We start from the raw sequence: 21,544 nt of genomic DNA on the forward strand, positions 1-21,544 counted from the left end.
ATTTCTTTCTTGTAATGAAACCACAAATTCACGGTTTTCAGATTTTTCCCATCATGTCTGCTATAAGAACTATCTTCCTGCCAAAGTTCATGATTTTAGGTCAACGGGTAGTACCTACCCTATAGGTTTCTTGACAGACAGATAGACAATTAGATTTTTAACTTTCAAAGTAAGGTTAATATAGGTACCAAGTGGGGTATCATATGAAAAGGCTTTACATCCTGCAACAGTATTTAATTATTTTTATGCATAATAGTTTTTGATTTATCGTGCCGTATAAATGTCGAATGCGATGGACCGACCAAATTAAGTCTGCTGTGGGCGGTCCTTTGCACGAGTGTACCAGGCTGTCAGCCAGCAGGGAGAAATGGCGAATGCTCGTGAGGCATATAACATCTGCCCTCAAAGACGTTGCTTCGTGATGACCACGACCGCTCTGCCAAGAGTGATACGACAAAGAAGAAGAAGAAGATAAATGTCGAAAAAATATGACTGTAGTACGGCATTCTCGGAGCGCGAGTCTGACTCGCACTTGGCGGGTTTTTTCTGAGGCAGAGATTTGTTGATTCTTTTTAACACCCGACTGACGACCCAAAAAGAGAGGTGTTATAAGTTTGACGTGTGTAGGTATCTGCATCTGTCCGTGGCATCGTAGCTCCTAAACGAATGAACGATTTTGATTTGGTTTTTTTGTTTAAAAGTCTATCTTTGTTTACGACCTAGATCGTAAGTGTGTTCTAAGTTGCAGTTCGGTGCACTTATTACGGTCTATGTACTTACTTACAACTTAGCATATATACGGCATCGATGCAGTAAGTTCTTACTGTTTTCTTTGTTCGCCTGCTGGCTGTTAAAATAAAAGTTTTTTCTCGTTTTTCGTGGCCTGAATCACGGTGTTTCATGATTTAATGCAAACATTACATGCACGTTAGTTCCTTAGAAAGAGCTCGTGTTAGGATTAAAGCGTTCTTTATGTATAAAAACCACTCACCTGAAAATTTAACTTTTAAAACTACTTATTCTACAACCTCTGCATTAGTGCTATAAAGTAGGTAGGTATAAACTTTTGCATTTTTTTCTGTGTTTTAGGGATGATGATGATGATGATCAAATAGTAGAATTCCGCCTTTTACAAACGGCTTTGGCATTTTACAAACGCTCGCTTGTAAAATGCCGGAGGAAAATTGTAAAATGCTTGAAAAAACCCAAGTAAGTGTATGAAGGTTTATGTACCATCGTACCAGAAATAACACTTTAATTACGTTTTTAGGGTTCCGTACCTCAAAAGGAAAAACGGAACCCTTATAGAATCACTTCGTTGTCTGTCTGTCTGTCAAGAAACCTACAGGGTACTTCCCGTTGACCTAGAATCTTGAAGTGTGGCAGGTAGGTAGGTCTTGTAGCAGACATAAGAGGAAAATCTGAAAACCGTGAATTTGTGGTTACATCATGAAAAAAAGTTTAAATGTGTTCATGAACAAATAATTAGTATTTTCAACTTTCAAAGTAAGATTACTATATCGAGTTAGATATCATATGAAAGGGTTTTACCTGTACATTCTAAAACAGATTTATTTTTATTTTTATGAATAATAGTTTTTAATTTATCGTACTTACAAAATGTCGAAAAAAGTTACCCGGGATTTTTAAGGTATATCCATGATGACGTCGCCGGCATCATATAGTGAAAATTACATAAAAAAACCGGCCAAATGCGAGTCAGGCTCGCGCAATGAGGGTTCCGTACTACAGTCGTATTTTTTTGATACATAAAAACAAATAAAAATCTGTTTTACAATACATAGGTGAAGACCTTTCATATGATACCCCACTTGATATATAGTTATCTTACTTAGAAAATTAAAAATACTAATTATTAGTTCATGACCACAATTCAATTTTTTTGTGTGATCTAACCCTAAATTCACGGTTTTCAGATTTTTTCCCCAAATGTCAGCTATAAGATCTACCTACCTGCCAAATTTCATGATTCTAGGTCAACGGGAAGTAACCCGTAGGTTTCTTGACAGACAGACAGACAGACAACAAAGTGATCCTATAAGGGTTCCGTTTTTCCTTTTGAGGTACGGAACCCTAAAAAAACTAAAAATGTAATTGGAAAAATCTTGAGGGAATCCAAATACCTACCTAAGTACCAAATACATAGGTAACACCAAATGAGAATAATAATATAACAAAGGATTAAGGAATAGTAATTACCCAGTACTTACCCAGTAAACCAGAAGTTAATAGTTACAGCTATTCGCATATTTAATTCGGCTAACAACAACGGTAAAAAACTTATTACTGGCTCTAGCATTCCAGCAACAACCACGTTGCAGTATTTGCATTTCAATTTCAATATTATTAGAATAGCTGATACAACAGATTTGTATTCAAATAAAATTTTACAGGTACTTATTTGAATCATCAAATGATTCTACCACTGCCACTGGTTTGAAATGCCTTTGTTTTTTTTTTTTTAAAGAATATTAGCCATGTTAAATGACTTATATTCCCCTTTCCTCTCCAACAGCGCCAGGCTTGTGCTAGGAGTAGGTACGACAATAGTGCAACGGGCGGGGTTTGAACCGTCGACCTTTCGGTTTTCAGTCCACTCCTATACCGGTTGAGCTATTGAGGCTCTAAATTATCTAAATTATCTCTAAATTATCTCTAAATTATCTCTATTGAGGTTTCTTGATCGTAATGTGCTGGCAGCCGCACATTACAATCTAGCCTATGAGTGAAGCTAATAAGTAACATTACATATAAATTATTATCCATAGGGCTGTTTAATTCGGTCTGAAAAATTATGTTGTAAACATCGACTTATAATATATTACTTCGTATGGACAGGGTTATTGAACAAATAAAATGGCACCGACTCATTGGTGCTTGTAACCTCAGTGACATCTGGATTTCAAACGGGTCGTTCATTTCATTAGTACCTATTTAAGAGGTGGCGCTGATTTATTTGGTTTCTAAACCGTGAAAAATTCTGTTCGCTTGACCATAATCTTGTCAAAATGTTATATCCTTGGATGAATGTATACCATCGGTGGTTGTAAATATATTGAGAGGCTACTGTAAGATTACGTTGCACTGACAATGCTGTATTGTGATGTGCCGAGTGCCGAGCAGGCAGGTGCGTATACAGGGGTCGAGGAAGGCGAGCGGGTGATGTGCTTGGCTGCTCGGAGGGCTATTGTTGTGGGGCCGCCACTTCCTTCGATTTATTACTAAGCGGGCTTCAGTTGCCTAGACACAACACCTAAATACTCCAAACTCTACGTAAATCTAAACCCAAATGTTCTAAGCCTTCATTATCGTCGTCTAAGGCAGTAGGTAGTAATGATCAAATTATCTATTAGGTACAAACGTTTCATTCCTATCTTTGTATGGACTTATCTTATGGACTATACCACCTATTAATTATCACCACTATAATATCATATCATCTTACAAATAATAAATTTATGACAATCAGGAAGCGTAAAATTTTACCAATTCTGAATAAATAATTTGAGTTTGAGTTTGAGTTTGAGTATACTTATGACATTTTCAGTGGAGAACTCAGTGCTGCGTATATTTGCTTGAAAACACAATATACCTACCTACTCAAGGTAAAGTCAATCTTTTGAATCGTCTAGCGCGGACGAAGAAAAGTACCTAGGTGCTTATAAGCACATTATTTTCAGAAGATTTTAGTACTTAAGAGCTCAATAAGGAAGTGAGTCGTGCGACCGAGATAAAGAAATACTATGCAAATATTTAATTGGGACCTAAGCTTAGCTAATTACCTAGGTACGTAATTTTAGTAAATCTTGAAAGTGTGTTGTAATACTTATTTCGCATTAGCTTCGGTAAAAGGAATACTCAAATCAAATGAAAAGACTGGGTTTCGTAAATTGAAATCAACGTGGTGTTACAAACAGACATGTCGAAAACGTAAATAAATGGAGGAATTTATATAAGTACAGTAGGCGGCCGAAATTGATGAACACCGGCTTTTAGAATGACATTTCATCTTTGCAGAGTGTTGTCTCTGCCACTCATACCTATATGACGCTTTGTCGGATTCAACCACTTCAACGACCGAGACAGTGCTCTATAAAGCTGTCTCCTTCTAAAGATCGATGTTCATCACTTTGTACCTGCAGTAATAGAACTGATATAGTATTGGTATAAGGTTGAATATTTGGAGGCCTTATCGATCTATAGCGATCTCTTCCAGGGCTTCCAGGCCACCGAACGTGACCAAACGTCATAGGTTCCCTACCTATCGGACGTTCAGGTCAGGTCCAGTTCAGTGATTTCAGTTTTTCTGATCGTATTTCTTCTGCTATTACGTTTGCGTATCTGTTTATACAAGAGGCCCTCGGAAAAGCAAAAGAGTCTATGATATTTTATGGTCTAGTTTCACCCCCTTTAGGGGTTGCAATTTATCGAGGGACACACTGTAGTTTAGTGGTTTCAGTTACATTATCAAAGGTTACATCATTTGTACATTAAAACATTGTGATTTCTAATGAGCTAGGTGTGGAAATTAATGACTATAATTAAATTAATTAGATAGGCGCAGACGAAAGCGTTAAGTTATTTGTGGTTGTTATAACATCCGCGATCATACATCACGGATGTACAGATGGTCTTTATTGTAATTCTCAAGTCAATTGTATTTATTATACTGCTTAGTTGATTTCTTCCAAACTACCCACTACAAAAGTAATAAATAATCAACAATACTTACATCATAGCTATAATGCGTACAAAATGAGTTCTCACGCGCCATTTTAACTTTGTGTCAACTGACATTCCAAAAGTATAATTTTAATCCTTATATGAAAGGTGGTTCGTACTTTTAAATAAATAAAAATATTTTTTATTCAATTGAACTTTTACAAGTACTTTTGAATCGTCAAATGTATCTACCACTGGGGCGACGAATTCATTTTGTACGGACTAGGTAAGTATATGCCTAATTTTTCAGTAGATATCTGTAGGTAGGTACTCGTTTCTGCTAAATTGCCTAAGTATAATACTATTGATTTCGACAATAGCGTACCTATAGACACGGTAATGTTATCATATTATGATAATATTACCGTGCTATAGGACCCATAACAATGAATGCAACTTACGAAAACAACAAGTTCCATTATGTGGATAAAGAAAAGGTGGGTGGATTGCGTGAAAGAGGATAATAGGAGGAGTATAAAAAAGGTGGATAATGCGTTGACGGATGACAGAAGCGAGTGGAAGAACAAGACATGTTGTGCCGACCCCACGTAGGGTAGGAAAAAGACAGGAAGAAGAGGATGGTTAATGATAATAAAGCTTGGATGAGTTAAAGACAGAAAAATTGTGTTAATTAGGTAGGTACTCAAAACTTGCTATAGTTTCTGATATATTGCAAATAGATTGAACTTTCGAAGCGATAAAGATTGATCCTTATAGGAAAGATCAATGTTTAAAAAACACATTAAAATCACTTATTATTTATTATTTATTAATTACTTATTAAACAAAAAATCTACCACTTTTTCACAAGGATGATTATATTGAAAACAAACGGGTAAATTCCTACAAGTAGTGATACTTGTAGTAATTTACCAGTTACCCTTTTCGAAGAAAAACAACTAATAATAACCTAAATTATAAACGCGATTAATAATGGATAAAATATTTGTAATTGCTTCAAAGTAGTAGTATATGTGATTAGGTTCCGACGGAGGGGCATTGTTGAAGCAGGCTGTAGGATGTGAGTCCTCAGCACACGAGCGGAGGCCTACCTGTTCAGTTGGATTACAATAATTGATGTTTCCTCTTATTATCAAACACACACTCTCGAGGTCCTTTCCTACCTAACTTTAGTTTTAGCATATTGTGTAATGCCAATCAAATACAGTGCGACAAGGCTCCCTTAGCACTTGAATGACATTGGCAGGGGGCGCTGTTGGAGAACAAAGGCTTAGAATATTCAAACAAGAACAAAGGGGACACTTTACGGCAACGTTAGTTCCGATTTTCGTCACGCGCCAAGATAGCCTTGTCCTAACTGTAAGTGTATCTAACAAGAGTACTCGTAGGTTATTATCAATTATCAATAATGTGAAATGGGTAGTAGAGATGACACACCTTTCATGGGTGTCCCGCAAGGGTCGTCTCTAGGTCCTTTCATATTTTTGCTTTGTATTTAACTGATCCACCCGGCTTCGCTTGGATTTAATTTGATATATCGATATATTAGCACATAATATAAATTATAAAGCCTAAGTTATTTCTGGATAAATTAGCTTTCTAATGGTGAAAGAATTATTAAAAACGGATCAGTAATTTCAGAGTATGTCGATTACAAACAAAAAACCTTTCTTTTAGGTATATAATATTTTAAGATTAAGTAGTAGGTTTTTAGGTAGTATAAAATAGATTAAATAATAGATTAAGATTTAAAAAAAATATAATATAAAAATAATAAAATAGTTTATAAACAGTAAATAAAAATCTGTTTTAAAATGAAGCCCTTTCATATGATACCCCATTTGGTAACTATAGTAATCTTACTTTGAAAGTTGAAAATACTAATTATTTGTTCATGAACACATTTTAATTTTTTTTTGTGATATATAACCACAAATTCAGTTTTCGGATTTTTCCCCTTTACTTATACTAAAATACCTACCTACCTACCTCCCTTTCAAGATCCTAGGTCAACGGGAAGTACTTTACCCTCTAGGTTTCTTGACAGACACGACAGACAGACAACGAAGTAATCCTATAAGGGTTCTGTTTTTCTTTTTGAGGTACGGAATCCTAAAAATTAACCTAAAATATTGTGATCGATTTCATAATGATTTGCGTGAAATGATAACGAAATTGTATCTAATACAACGCAACTAATTTGCGGGGAAAAGTTGGAACCGGATCAACGACTATTGACTACTTATTTACCTACCCTCGTTTCGCAATTGGTTTACGGTCATTATTTGTTTTCTGGCATCGATATAAACGACAAGATATGCCCAAGCGAACAAAACTTTTCACGGTTTTGGAACCAAATAAATCAGCGCCACCTCTTAGATAGGTACTAATGAACGACCCGTTTGAAATCCAGACGTCACTGAGGTTGCATTAGTGCTAAAGCACCACTGAGTCGGTGCCATTTTGTTTGTTCAATAACCCTAGTTCATAATGAAGTCAATGTTTTCTGGTAAAGAAATCTGTAGCACTCCAGCGAATATTTAATGCATTGGCTGTGGTCGGCTGTTTCTTTTCACTTTCTTTTGGATGGAGATTATGTATGAGTACCTAATAGGTATTGTTATAGCTAAATAGGTACAATACAAGGCTGGCGTAGAGAGGTTACCTCTGGGTTGCCTACTATGAAAATTTAGTGAAAGGGTAGTATCTAGTACATGTTTGTATCATTATAGGAAGTATTTTTTGTCCCATACGAACAACAGTCCGTCGTGTGCGCAGATAGTTAAAAATGTCCTATTCTGTATTTTTTTAACAAATAGATATTGACATCAATAATTAGTAAAGAATTATAATAATGAAAGCAAATGACAACAATGTCAAGGAAATGGTCAGGTCAGCGCAGGACTCGTGCGGTGACGGACGAGTCGGCGGAACCACGCTTGACGGCTCGTCTGCCAGCCGCCCGCCGAGTGGCGACCATAGCACCAGTAGAATTGTTCATACGGCACTCATTATTTACCTTAAAACGTTAAGATACGAAATGCGGAAACGAAAAAATTGGCGACCGCATTTCACAGTGCTAGTATAGTAGACACAAAGATGATGACGTGTGAAATTGTTCATACCTATGACACATTTTGTCACATAAGCCAAAACACACGTATCTCAAGAATTGACAGTATTGGTTATAAATAAATGCAATATGGAGACGAACTGTATAGGAACAGCGTTCGACCACCATGTCAGACAGACAGACAGACAGACAGACAGACAGACAGATGTTCATTTTAAAGTACCTAAGCCGGAAATAGGTACGAGGAGCTCTCATGCTCGTACTATCGCTAGACTGTCAATCACACGTCCATTGTCTTGTGGTATATCCGACCAACCACATACATCGACATAACTTCCGATCTACATAATATGAGTAGGTAGTTGGTATAACGATGCACTTAAATACTATAATTCGCTATACTTCGATTGACTCTTCAAATTATATGGCTCTATCACATAAATCACTGCAAAGAAATAATATTACATTCCCATACTTCCTGCCAAATCGAAAGTACTTACTTTTACTATCGATACTTATGCACTTATATTCGAACTAGATGATGCCCGCGACTTCGCGTGGATATAGTTTTTTTTAAATCCCGTGGGAACTCTTTAATTTTCCGGGATAAAAAGTAGTCTATGTACATAAGCCCCGGGACATAAGCTAACTCTGTGCCAAATTTCATCAAAATCGGTTGAACGGATAGGCTAGCTAGCAGACAGTCAGACAGACAGACAGACACACTTTCGCATTTATAATATTAGTATGGATGTTGCCACAGTTTCAATGAGTACATAGATCGGTGCCTATACCTACCTAACGAACCACAGAAGATATCACAGTAAAAAGAAAGTCTCGTCTCAATTCAACCTGAAAATAAGAATAAGAATAATCTTTATTTGTTCACAAAACTTTGACCACAAAAAGATAAATGTAAAACTAAAATTAAGAGGGTTAGTTCCAAGCGCGCCCTGCTCTAACACAAGCCCAACAAACATCCTGCACCGCTGCGTCAGAGAGGTCAATGATATTTTTTTTGGTAAAAGGTAAATGTGTTCATAGAAACAGTAAAGTTGCCGGCAGGTGCGTCAGGCAGACAAGTGGGGCAGGCGGCAGCGGACGATGGTATCGCAATAAATCCCCTCGCAACTTCCGCCTCGTTCACTATTCAAAATGGCGGTGGTTCTACGGGCGAGAGTCGAAACCGCTGACCCTAGTCCGAACTCCGAACACTTCTGTATTGAGGCTAGCTTTATCCTCGCAATTAAACAATAAGTTTTGACTACCTCCCTGGCGCAGTGGTAAGCACTGTGGTCTTATTAGTGGGAGGTCCCGGGTTCGATTCCTAGCAGGGATTTGGAATTTTATAATTTCTAAGTTTCTGGTCTGGTCTGGTGGGACGCTTCGACTACCACTTCCGGCTTCGTGGCTAGTTACCACCATACCCGCAAAGCCGTGCCGCAGCCAAGCGATGTAGCGTTCCGGTACGATGCCGTGTAGAAACCAAAGGGGCATGGGTTTATTAAAAACTGTCATACCCCTTCCAGGTTAGCCCGTTTCCATCTTAGACTACATCGTCACTTACCACCAGATGAGATTGTAGTCAAGGGCTATCTGAATTTAAAAAAAAAAAGTAGTTTGTCTTTAGTAGATTGGATTTAGCTATTGGGGACCAGCTGTATTACAAGAAGAAGCGCTTGACTAAAAAAAATTCGTAAACTTCGCCCATTGTCCTTCCTCTATGTAAATTCTTTTGACGATCAAAAGCACGTTTTGTATAAGTTTATTTGAAAACAAATGTATTCTATTCTGCATTTCAGGTACTCTTAATTCTTATTGGATTGACTCCTATTTTTTAAATTATAGACTTTTGTTGCAAGTACTTTTGTGCCAGGCATTTAAGGTTTTCAAGGAGATTAAAACTAGCCCCCCCAGTTGTGTAAGAAAAACGTATTCATCTTTATCGTAATCGTCAACAAATTCTGCCCTTTGATTGGCTGTGAAAAAATGTAAACACTAATCAAAGGGCAGAATTTGTTGACGATTACGATAACAATGAATACATTTTTCTTACACAACCGGAGGGCAGTTCTTTGATCCGTTGGTACCTTTTATATTCCAAGAAAATGGTATCTAAGTTTCACATTAAGGTTATAATTAAGCTATATTGCCAGTGAATAATCGCAAATAAATACAGGGTCATCCTCGCCACCCGCGCTCGCAGCAATAGCGCTCTCCATACGTTCTCGGGGTGAGTCAGTACCCAGGACCTTATCGGTTCTTGAGCACCCCACAGCACAAACGTAGAGGCAATTAGCCAATGTATGAGTTATGTTTTTGCAACAGTAAACAATACGCACTGAAGTAGATTTTAACTGTAAGGAGTTACGGCAAAATGAAGATATCAATAATAAACATCAAAGTTTAGTATTTTTCAAATACATACGTGGGAACATGATGTATAAGTACGCGACAGGTCGAGGTGACATCCGGGCTATCCCGCACCGGGTTAGCGCGGGGAGCTGTGCAGGCGTGCCAGGCGTCCTCGCCCTGATTTGCCATCTCGACCTGTCGCTATCTACTATCGAACCACTTCAAAACGTTCAATAAGTTCAAAAAATCACTGAACCAATAGCACTAGAAGAAATACAATAGGTGCCTGTAGGCAATAATAAGGCTGCATGATCACGAACACATTTCGATTTAAGACGTATTATTATCTAAAAAGTAAGAGGTCCGACATTACACGTAGATTAAGGCATTGCATTTCGGATAGCAGCACGTAGCCCCGTGAGAAGACACGCAAATTGCACGCTAGGCGCCCCCAAGGCCATAGGTCACGGGAAAGTGACGAAAGTTGACAAATTACGCTCATGACTTTAGGGTAATGTAACTTTGATATGCTTTCTACTTTGGATCCTTGCTTGTTATGTCGTGGGTTTTTGACAATTTTTCTATTGGCTTTGCCCACAAGCTGGGCTGATTCCTAGTTCTAGAATTTTGCTCATATGAAATAATTATAAGTCCGAGACTAATAACAGGATTGATTTCCAGTCGTTTATATCGATGTTCCCAGTAGAGATTTTGTCGGAACTTCTCAGGAGAATCTGCTTTCCAAACAGATGGTAGAGTCCTGATAATATCATAAATGGCACAAGTTGACCTATCTGGAGTAAATATTTCATTTCATTTTCATCAAAGTTAGAATATCCTGTATTTTAAGCCTGACTGGATACTTTCAAACTGCGAAAGTTTGTTTCAGTCAATTTAATATTATTGGATTGACTGAAACAAACTTTCGCAGTTTGAAAGTATCCATTGCAGTCAGGCTTAAAATACCTGCTATTCTAACTTTGATCAAAATGAAATGAAATATTTACTCCAGATATGTCAGCTTGCGATGCCTGCTCAAATAAAAATAGACAAATATGTACAATACTTACAGAATATCTAGATTTACTGTTTACGAAATAACAACTTCTCCTTATGACTTATTGTTATGTTTAGCAAGTTTTCGTGATAACTTTATCATCATCATCATCATTATGAATCGATAGCCTGCTAAGGACTTCCTCTTCCACGTGCCATGGTCTTGCACCTGAATATGGCCTGAATCTAGCAGCTCCATGCGATTCGTTTGATGTCATCTGTCCACCTAGTGGGAATCTGTTGAACTATGTCGGTTACTCTGATTCTCCTACCGATTTCCTCATTTCTGATTTGATCACGTAGAGAAACTCCGATGATAGATAGCTCTCTATCGCCCGCTGAGTGACTCTGGGCTTTCATATGAGGCCTTCGTAAACTTAGTTGTCACATAATTGTTAATGATCTAAAAACTGTATTATCGTTATTATTTATAGATCAGTTTCAGTTTTCCATTACAAGTATTATTATTTATAATGACAATCTCAAACATAGCAATCACGCAACTCGCACTTTACGCTCTGCATCAAACGGTTCAATTAATAACACCTACTTTTTGTTCCAATTATTGTGATTGTTTACGCTCTAGATCGCAACACGCATAATTACTGTATTTAATTGTCACACGCTGATGGATTGTCAATGATAAACTGCATACAAATAGAAATAGCAACTATTGCTATGTTGCACCTAGTTAGTTCACCAACTTTTGTTTCAGGGTTTTAACTAATTTCACACACTTTATGTCACAAGCCATACATTAACTGATTTTATATTAATTCAATAGCCACAATTCACAAAACAGTGCAGTGCCAGGAGCGTGTCAGGGACGTATTCTGTGCTGTGATAACAATAATTAATAGAGTTTGATAACCGATATAATTATTTGACTATAAAATTGGACGTTATCCGGTGGCTCTAGCTAGAGGCAAATTATCCCTAAGGCAAACTAGGCACGTGCCTAGGGGCGCGAGGTTACAAAGGGGCGCGCGCGATCATATAGAGTTCCATTACCTGGCCTACCTAATTAACCCTACAAAGTAATACTATCTTGGAGTACCGAAACTCTTCTTTAATATAGCAAAGTGTCATGACGTGATGTTCTTCACTCGTTAACATAGAAAGCATATCTAATCAGCCAACTACGTATGCAATAAGTATGCAGACGATTCCTTGTTCTTTTGAAATTAGTTAGTAAAAATGTCAATATGGCTGTTAGAGGGGCGCCTATGAGGTGCTTGCCTAGGGCGCTCTCGACATTTAATCCGCCTCTGGGTGCCCCCCGAAATGAAGTTTTAATAGCTACCTATTTAATAAGCATCTGATTAAATGATATGATCAGAAGATCACCAGTTGTAGTGTGCGGATATTATGAGCCAGTTATAACAATTTAACTATGTAAATTCATTACTTTATCTAATAATCCTCCTACATCGTTTGGTTTGTATATTCAGATACAACAGCGGCCATTGTGCTCAAAACTCTATTGTTGATTGTGAACTATCATGATTATGATTAGGTTCTTTAATAACTTGCTAATGTCTTAATGGCATTGTGTCTATTATTTGAATATTCTCACCGTTTAATGTTTAATCCGATGCTTTAACCAACCTCAAAGCAATCAATGTATTTGCTTTAGTAACATCTTTGTTCTTCCGTTGGTAGGGAGCCATTTCCTTATCCCGTAAAAGAATTATCATCGTGGAACATCACGAGCTGTCCGGCAAAATACACTCACAACGTCACTATTACCTTTCGATGTCGTACGATGCTGTATTGGTTTGCACGATTCTACCACTGGATTCCACATACTTGCTAGTTTAAAACCATCCTCACGATTGAAATTCTGTCGTTTGCGAATTTCAATTGCTTCGCGCACTAGTCTAGGTAGGTATATACCTAGTGGCGGTCTGTGGAGAGAACTCGAGGATTGCGGAGTTCAATCCAATGTTTTGTGCCTGTCTGAAAAATATGTCGTTAAACCACGAAATAAGCTTAAAATCATTAGAGTTATAAGTGTTGGAATATGACCTGCTTTTGGTGCCATTATATTTATCCACGGCTCTTGATACCCATTCACTGCTCCATTAACGTAATTCGTATCGTGACTCGAATCAATATCAGTTCCGATTTCATTATATTTGTTCTCGCTCCAGATTTTTTTGATTTAAGTAATTTTTTTGTTGCTATTTCTCACGAACGTAGTTTATGATCACTTCTAGTAACTTTTCGTGAAATTATGTCACTTTTAATGAAAGTTGGTTGCTTTAAAGGACGCTTACACGGGCAATTGATATTTTGCAATTCTCGTCAATTTAGTCAATTATGACGTCAAGACCACATGAAGCAATTTGCTGCAGTGCCTACCCAACAATACCTGTAAATTTTAGCAATGTTAAGCGAAATAATTACTCCAGATTGATCCATACGTGTTGCCGAGCAACAATTGCTTAAAATTGCCCATATAAGCGCACCTTTATATTTTGGTCCGGCACAAAGCACCAAACTTATCAATAGTACCAATCCTTGTAACATGCCTGTAACTAATGCTATAGTTGTTGCATTTCACGAGGGCGAGTGACTTATGCTTGTGTTTAAGTCGTATCGGTATGCGTGAGGTACACTAAATGTGTGCGTTTGACAGCGCTTGCTCACGACTGATTGGTTCGACATACACGCACACTTACGCAATGACGCATGTAAACGACGTTATAATACCACAAGTAAAGTTCAGTGGCCTTCATGAATTGCAAGAACTGTAGTAGTGTAAAGGGTTGATACAGTATAAACTAATTAATTAGATTGATGTTTTCACTTTTCAGCTATTCAAGATAGTCGATGTTACTTGATGAACGGTGGTGCTGTGGAGAGCTTCTTCATAAGCGAAGATACACCAGTAGGCAGTATTATAGGTAACTTTACACAACATAATGTTTTTTTTACTGAAATTCCTCTTTACGAATTCTTTTTATCAAAAAGACACCTTTAAAATGTTGCAATTGGCTCAGTTTACAGCACCAACACAATATCGCCTGTTTATCAGACTTTTATCGGATACTGTTCAGAAAGTGTGCTCAGGAACTTCACACCCTCGTTCCTCCTCCACCGTTCTACTACAGAACAGTGAGAACGCACCCTTATGTGGTTGTCATTCAATCATCATCAAGCGCAAGCCTAAAAAATCCTCTGAACAAGATTGGACTATAGTCTGTGACAGGTTGAAATAGCAATCGGGGTGGGAGCACCCTGCACACCCGCACAGCCCTCGCGCTACCCCGGGGCGGGATAGCGCGGGTGACTTGCGGGTGTGCAAGGCCGTCTCATACCCCGATTGCCATCTCGACCTGTCGCGGACTACAGTTACAATTTGGCGGCCTTATCGCTACCAAGTGATCTCTTCCAGGCAACCAAAATGCTATCTTTAATTTAAGTTATCTTTAACTTGTAGGTACATTAAGCGTGAATGGGGACCCCAGTGCGGTGGGAGGCGACATCTCGCTCCGTATCCAGGAGAAGAACCCCGCAGTGGAGCTGGCGACTGGCTCTAAGAACATCACCCTCCGACGCGCGCTCGACCGAGAGGAGAAGTTCGGCCCCTCTAGTGTTTACGTCAATGTGCGCTGTGATAGGCGGCACACTGCTGATCCGGTTAGTAGACATACCTATCAATCAATCAATCAATCAGCCTGTTTTCGTCCCATGCTGGACATAGGCCTTCTCAAGAGCACGCCACCACACACGATCCTCCGCCTTCCTCGGGTTGGAGGTCGTTCCACACTGCGCTTGCTGATACACGGTCTCCATTCCAGAACACGTCTGCCCCATCGGCCATCGGTTCTGCCATACCAGACATACTATATAACTGGTTTATTCTCGGAATGAGAAGGGAAGGGAGCCTTCACAAATCTTTGAGAATATTATGGAGTACTCTCTGGCATGCAAGTTTCCTCCCGGTGTTTTCCTTCACTGATAAAGCAAGTGAAAAGAACTTTTCGGCGCGTTTTAAGTATTAAAATATCACTTGCTTTAGTGGTGAAAGAAAACATCGTGAGGAAACCTGCATGCCTGAGAGTTGTCCATAACGGTCTTAACGGTGTGTGAAGTCTGCCAATTCGCACTTGGCCACCGCGGCGGACTGTATACCCCATGAATGAGTAGCGTATACCCTATTCATTCTTGTTTTAGAAAAATCCGATCTCTTTACTTGTCCAGATTAGGATACAGGGATTCCAAAAACTTTCACCTTTCTAGATACAAAAAAAGCTGATCTTTAACGAGTCAGTCTGCTGACTGACTCGTTAAAGATCAGCTTTTTTACACTTTTGATGAGTCAGGATTTTCCTCTTATTTAGATTTACCAACAGCATGTATCATGTTATTTCCCCAGAGTTTCGTGATCCCGGTGTCAGTGCGCGTGTGGGACGTGAACGACAACGCGCCGGCGTGGCGCGGGGCTCCGTACCGTGCCAGGGTGTCCGAGCTGGCAGTGCCGGGGACCCGCGTGCTGTCCGCGCCCGCGCACGACCCCGACCAGCCCGGCCCGCACGCCACAGTGCGGTACTCCGTGCTGCCCGGACCTGCCTCTGTACGTGAGCATTCCTATCAGAGGGCACGGTAGTGCCCCTGCCAAGTCGAGCCGAAAAGACGGGACACTACCTCTCTTTTCTGGAAGCGTTTCGTCGTATATTCGAATCGTCCATAGCTTCAGTCTGGATGACGATGGCGGAAATTTTCAGAATAAGATGTTCCAAGCAGATTTATCAAGCATACTAAGTATCAATCATCTAGCTTTTATGGTTTCAGATTTATTGATATCTGAAATACTGATGATTATAAAACTTCTAGGGTACTTTCTGAAGCCCTAGAAGTCTAACATTTGGCATACAGGCTAGAAATTGCATATAAACAACAGAAAAATTAAGAGATCTCATAACTTTTTAACAGTGAAAGCATTATGGATATGAAATGTTTTTGGTGATGATTATGCGCTGAAGGCGGCCACCAGGGTAGAGTTATGACATGTACAATCTAAAAATTCCAATTTCAACACGCATTGCAAGATACACTTAAAAGATGCAGGGCATATAACTGGATTATATGAATTCATTCTTACCTATCTGTCTCTACAATTAGTCTAGGTCTTAAGTATTTTGAATCAAACGTGTCAAAATAGCATAATTTTGAAACTTTTGTTTATATTCTATTTCAGGAATTTGTTGGATTCCAAAGCGAGCTGGATAGCACAGTAGTGATCAAAAAAGCGCTCGACTATGAAACGCTGCGTAACTTCACGGTGCGGCTGCGGGCCCAGGACGGGGGTGCTCCGCCGCGCTACAACGACACCACGCTCACTGTTGAAGTGCTGGATGCCGACGATCAGAACCCGCAGTTCACGCACGAGCATTACACCGCTGTAGTACCGGACAATGCTCAAGATGTAAGTACACATTTCACTACAGAGTAAGGATGGTATAATTACTGTAATCTTTTTATATTGTGATTCAACTAATGCGCATTGAAAGCTACATAGACTTAAAGACTCTTTGATGGTAAGAAAGCTGTGACGTATCTTATATTGTAAATCAATAAATCATTGAATTGAATTTCTTTGAAAATTTAGAATTATATGACTACCTACTTTAATTTGTACAAAAATTTATGTAATCTTATGGAAAAGATGATAGAAACTAGCAACAATTTTTGATTTCGTTATAGTACTTTAGTGCTTTATACCTTGACGAGGTCAAGTAAAATGTATGTGTAGTGATAACGCCAGTAACTTTATGGTATGTGAGTAAGTCTAGTTCATGTTTAGTAAGAACTGAAAACACTGAAACTAACTTTGCAAAATTTCATACCCGTGCATTGAACGCTTGCAGGGCACAGTGCTAGAGGTGTCGCCGGGGCCGGTCTCGGCGTCGGACCGCGACCTGGGCATCAACGCACCCGTGTACTACAGCGCGAGCGGCGACGGTGCGGACTTGCTACGACTCCATCGCGACAGTGGTGCGTTGGCCGCTACTGAACAACTGCTGACGCATCCACTGCCCATCACTGTTGTGCTCAAGGTAGATCCAGAACTCTATGATCATTACAATCATCATTATCGACAGATAGATGTCCACTTCCGGACTTCTTGTAGGGACTTCCCCACCGCCACCCATCACCATCGCCGCCACCATCCAGTGACTCTCGCAGACTGTTTAAGGTTCACGGTCTACCTAGGAGGGTGGTTACTCTATGATACATTTACTTTTTTGTGGCTTTAAGTAGCATGGATTAAGTTATATTTTAATGTCGAAAAAGTATCGTGCTGTAGAATTAAAATATTACCGCACGACAGTCTTCAGATGATTCTTGCTGCATTTTGAATTATTGTACCTACCACATACGCAACTTGTGTTATTGCATTTTTTTTTAAAGAATATTAGCCATGTTAAATGACTAATATTCCCCTTTCCTCTCCAACTAAGCGTCAAGCTTGTGCTAGGAGTAGGTACGACAATAGTGCAACGGGCGGGGTTTGAACCGTCGACCTTTCGGTTTTCAGTCCACACCTTTACCCGTTGAGCTATTGAGGCTCTTTCATTATGTAGCTCTGGTGGGAAGCTTTCAATGCCGAAAAGTTTGTGCATGTGATAGTCTATTATTCTGATACGGGGGGTTGCCTCTGGGCATTTACCCCCTAACTTTTCTGATTAATGTGAGTGCTAAGAAATCAATATCACTCGCTTTAACGGTGAAGAAAAACATCGTGAGGAAACCTGCATGCTTGAGAATTCTCCATAACGTTATTGGTGGTGTGACGTCTGTCAATCCGCCCTTGGCCACCGGGCTGCGTGGTCCAAACTTTTCTGATTCCGGTGACGATGGTGACGTACAGGCAACTCAAGTGGACAACGCGGATCGCTACGCTCTAGCAACTGTGACGGTGCGCCGCGCGAGCTCCACCACAGTCCCGCGCACTTCGGCGGCCATCACCACCGGCGCGGTGGACACGGGCGTGCGCTTCGCGAGGCGAGGCTACGCCGTGTCAGTGCCCGAAGACGCGCCGCCCGGCAGTGTGCTGGCTGCGTTGCACACCAGGTCACTGCACGAGGTGAGAAAAACACTAAGTATTTTTGTGTTCATTGAATCTTAGCCTTCGAATTATCTTGAGTCATATCCATTAGTTAATCGGAGTATGTCAACTCGTTTCAATAGTTTTCAATGGGCCTCTGTTCGCGACGCGTCGCCAGGAGACTGCGAAGCGCGTGGGACCTGGGATCACACGCAAGACACACTGTGTGGGGGGGGGGGGGGGCTCCTATCAAAAATGAATTCTCCGATTAAATCCATCTGCTGCATCTATCCAAATGCTGATCAAAATCATCAAATCGATAACCAAGCTCGCTTTTATTTCCACATCTGGCGTATTTTATATAACACAGCAAAAAACAATTTGTTACGAAAGAGACTGACTAGCAGGTCCTTGTGCCTTCAATTCATACCTACAGCTGAATAAGGTATAGACTGTAGAGACTTGAGATTTTGTGATTTAACTTTCAAGTTTTCTCTATACCGTAAAGCTTACCAAAACCGAGCTGTCTCAGTTAGTGAAATGAAAACACGGTATTCCAGGCGCCGCTGCAGTTCTACGTGTCGGAGCGCAGCTTCTTGGAGAAGTTCGCCATCAACAGCGCGGGGGAGGTGCTGCTGCGGAAACCGCTGGACTACGAGGAGACGGACCGCTACCACTACCAGGTCATGGTGACGGACGGCAACACGGTGAGCTTGCAGTGTTTCTAGCACATTGCCACTTGTTGCCAAACCACATTGAAAACAAAAATGGCACTATCCAAAAATTGGCACTTCTGAATAATTACATCGTCATCATCATTATCAACTGATAGTAGTACAGCTATATTAGGTATATATAGTTTAGGTAGTGCTGTACCTCATCATGATCATCATGATCAACCCATCGCCGGCTGACTACAGAGCACAAGTCTCCTATCAGAGTGAGAAGTGTTTTGGCCATAGTCTACAACGCTGGCCATGTGCGGATTAGTAGACTTCACACACCATTGTGAACATTATGGAGAACTCTCAGGCATGCAGGTTTCCTCACGATGTTTTTCTTCACCGTTAAAGCAAGTTATATTTAATTAATTAAAACGCACATAACTCTGAAAAGTTAGAGGTACCTACGTGCCCGGGATCGAACCCCCGACTTCCGATTAGAAGGCGGACGTCCTAACCACTAGGCTATCACAGCTTGTACTGTACTGTGAAATTCCACTTGTTCCAGAATGACACAGCGTGGATCAACATAACAGTACAGAATGTGAACGAGTGGGAGCCCCGCTTCCGACACGCGCACTACGAGTTCCTATTGGACGAGGTACCCCCCGCCCCCGCCGGGCCGGTGCGAGTGGGACAGCTGCACGCGTTCGACGGAGACAAGGAAGATAATGTGGCGGTACATCTCACCGGACCTGATGCCAAGTAAGACTCCAACTGTGGACATAGGACTGCAGAGAATAGAGATCCTGCAAATAAATTTACCTTTTACTTCCTTTTCTATTTATAGATCCGTTCTGGAACTGGAAGTTGCTAAGAACTGGAACTTTTTGGAGTCGGGCCACTTATAAATTAAAGTAAAAGTAAAATACTTATTCTTTATTGTACCCTGTACGGGAGCGGTGTGCAGGCTCGACCGTACCAAAGGGGAGATCTCCCACCGAGCGGTTGGTTGTGCTCGGTAGCGCCAGCTGGGCCGACGGTTATGTCTTGAAACTTCTATATATAGTCCAGATTGCAGAAAACTCCGTTAGTGCGATTGCTATCGGCGGTACATTTGTTCGGGACTACGTCATCGATTGAACAGCGCCATCTAGTTTCTATTGTGGTAACCGCCACAACACCAAAACCAAAACAATATAAATATAACAAAGGTGTTTGCAAGTAGGTACAATAGGCGGCCTTATCGCTAAAATAGAGATCTCTTTCAGGCAACCTTAGGTTAGAAATATGATAAAAATTAAAGAAAGCGGAAGAAGTGAACATTATGACCTGATGCCAATTAATACTATAACTAGAAATATAAGCTTACAAAAAATTGAGATCCTGCTGACGGCGCCAATTTTATCTTTTTCTTCTTTTTCTGTTTTTGGGCTAAATTCTAGTAGTAGTAGACCGTTCTACTCACCACAGAAGTCATGCAGTGATTCAAGATGCCGTGAACTCGATGGTGTCCAAGTGTGACCAGAGACCAAACGTTTCAGCAAACGCAATGGTTTCAGGATATAACATTGGAAAGTCTATAGTAATGATAGGTTATGACTTAACAGCGTTGTGTGCTTTATGAATTCCTTCCAGTCTTTTCAGTCAGAATGGGTAGTTTTCACCTTTCCTAATTCGCCTAGAAACAGCAATGCCTACCTCAGATGTTTTTATTCGATGAGTTTTTTCTTTGTCCTGTTCCGGTATTTCATGATGTTGTAAGAGACCTTAGAGGTCTGAACGTGTAATCGTTGCAGGATGCTGTACGTGAACGAGCTCGGGGAGGTGTTCCTGCGCTCGGAGGCGCTGCAGGCCCTCAACTCCTCCGTCCTGCACGTGGTCGCCACTGCTGTAGATTCTGGCTCTCCGCCACGACAGGTACACTTTTATTCGTTACTAGCGACTCGGCCGCACCCCGGCTCCGCATGCGTAGCTTATTACAATTTTCGAATGAATCTCACATTTTTTTCAAATTGAAATTGAAATTGAAATAATTTTATTTGCTAAATATGGGTAGTTTACAAAGGTCTTAATATAATCTAAATAGTCCCCGCATATTTACTGATACTTCAGCATGCAATTATTAATAATAATATATCTACACCTAAAGGTAATTTGTACAATGACAAACGATGTAGGGTATATTATTCAAACTTATTTTATAAAATTACAACTAATTAATTATACATCTTAAATTAGCACTATGAAATCAGTTCACTAGTTTTTTGTTGCCGACGTGCGGTACGGCGTCGGAGTTCATCCCGTGTATACCACGGATAATCGGATGTTGTCCCCCGCAGACGTCGGTGCCGGTGTCGGTGCGCATCCCGGAGCGCGCGGCGCACGTGCAGGCACGCTCGCCGATGTTCGCTGCCTTTGCGTGCGCACTGGCCTTGTTGGCGCTGTTGCTGATGGCGCTGCTCGTGTACCTGTGCAGGTTGAAGTGAGTACGCCAGTTCCAATCCTGTTGCCCCGCAAATATGCTATTTTAAAAATAAAATGTAAAAAATATTCAAGCATTGAGGGACGCCCTACTGAAGCGAAACGTCTTTTCGCATTTTTCAAGTGAAAATAACTGTAACTAGCCTGTTTTGG

The 21,544-nt window shown here is 40.2% G+C and overlaps 1 protein-coding gene across 1 annotated transcript in view; it reads left to right on the forward strand.

Moving 5' to 3' along the window:
- Nucleotides 1-21,544, forward strand: part of Cad96Cb (protocadherin Fat 4-like Cad96Ca) — a 43,865-nt gene that overhangs the window by 12,101 nt on the left and 10,220 nt on the right. Inside the window, exons 3-12 of the mRNA XM_069498140.1 lie at nucleotides 14,008-14,097; nucleotides 14,634-14,833; nucleotides 15,573-15,770; nucleotides 16,395-16,622; nucleotides 17,065-17,253; nucleotides 18,069-18,284; nucleotides 18,806-18,952; nucleotides 19,476-19,672; nucleotides 20,707-20,827; nucleotides 21,250-21,392. Coding sequence (XP_069354241.1) covers nucleotides 14,008-14,097; nucleotides 14,634-14,833; nucleotides 15,573-15,770; nucleotides 16,395-16,622; nucleotides 17,065-17,253; nucleotides 18,069-18,284; nucleotides 18,806-18,952; nucleotides 19,476-19,672; nucleotides 20,707-20,827; nucleotides 21,250-21,392 — 1,729 coding nt within the window. The remainder of the gene's footprint in view (nucleotides 1-14,007; nucleotides 14,098-14,633; nucleotides 14,834-15,572; nucleotides 15,771-16,394; nucleotides 16,623-17,064; nucleotides 17,254-18,068; nucleotides 18,285-18,805; nucleotides 18,953-19,475; nucleotides 19,673-20,706; nucleotides 20,828-21,249; nucleotides 21,393-21,544) is intronic.

Source organism: Maniola hyperantus, chromosome 4 (genome assembly GCF_902806685.2).
Source record: "Maniola hyperantus chromosome 4, iAphHyp1.2, whole genome shotgun sequence".
In the NCBI taxonomy this organism is placed as follows: domain Eukaryota; kingdom Metazoa; phylum Arthropoda; class Insecta; order Lepidoptera; family Nymphalidae; genus Maniola; species Maniola hyperantus.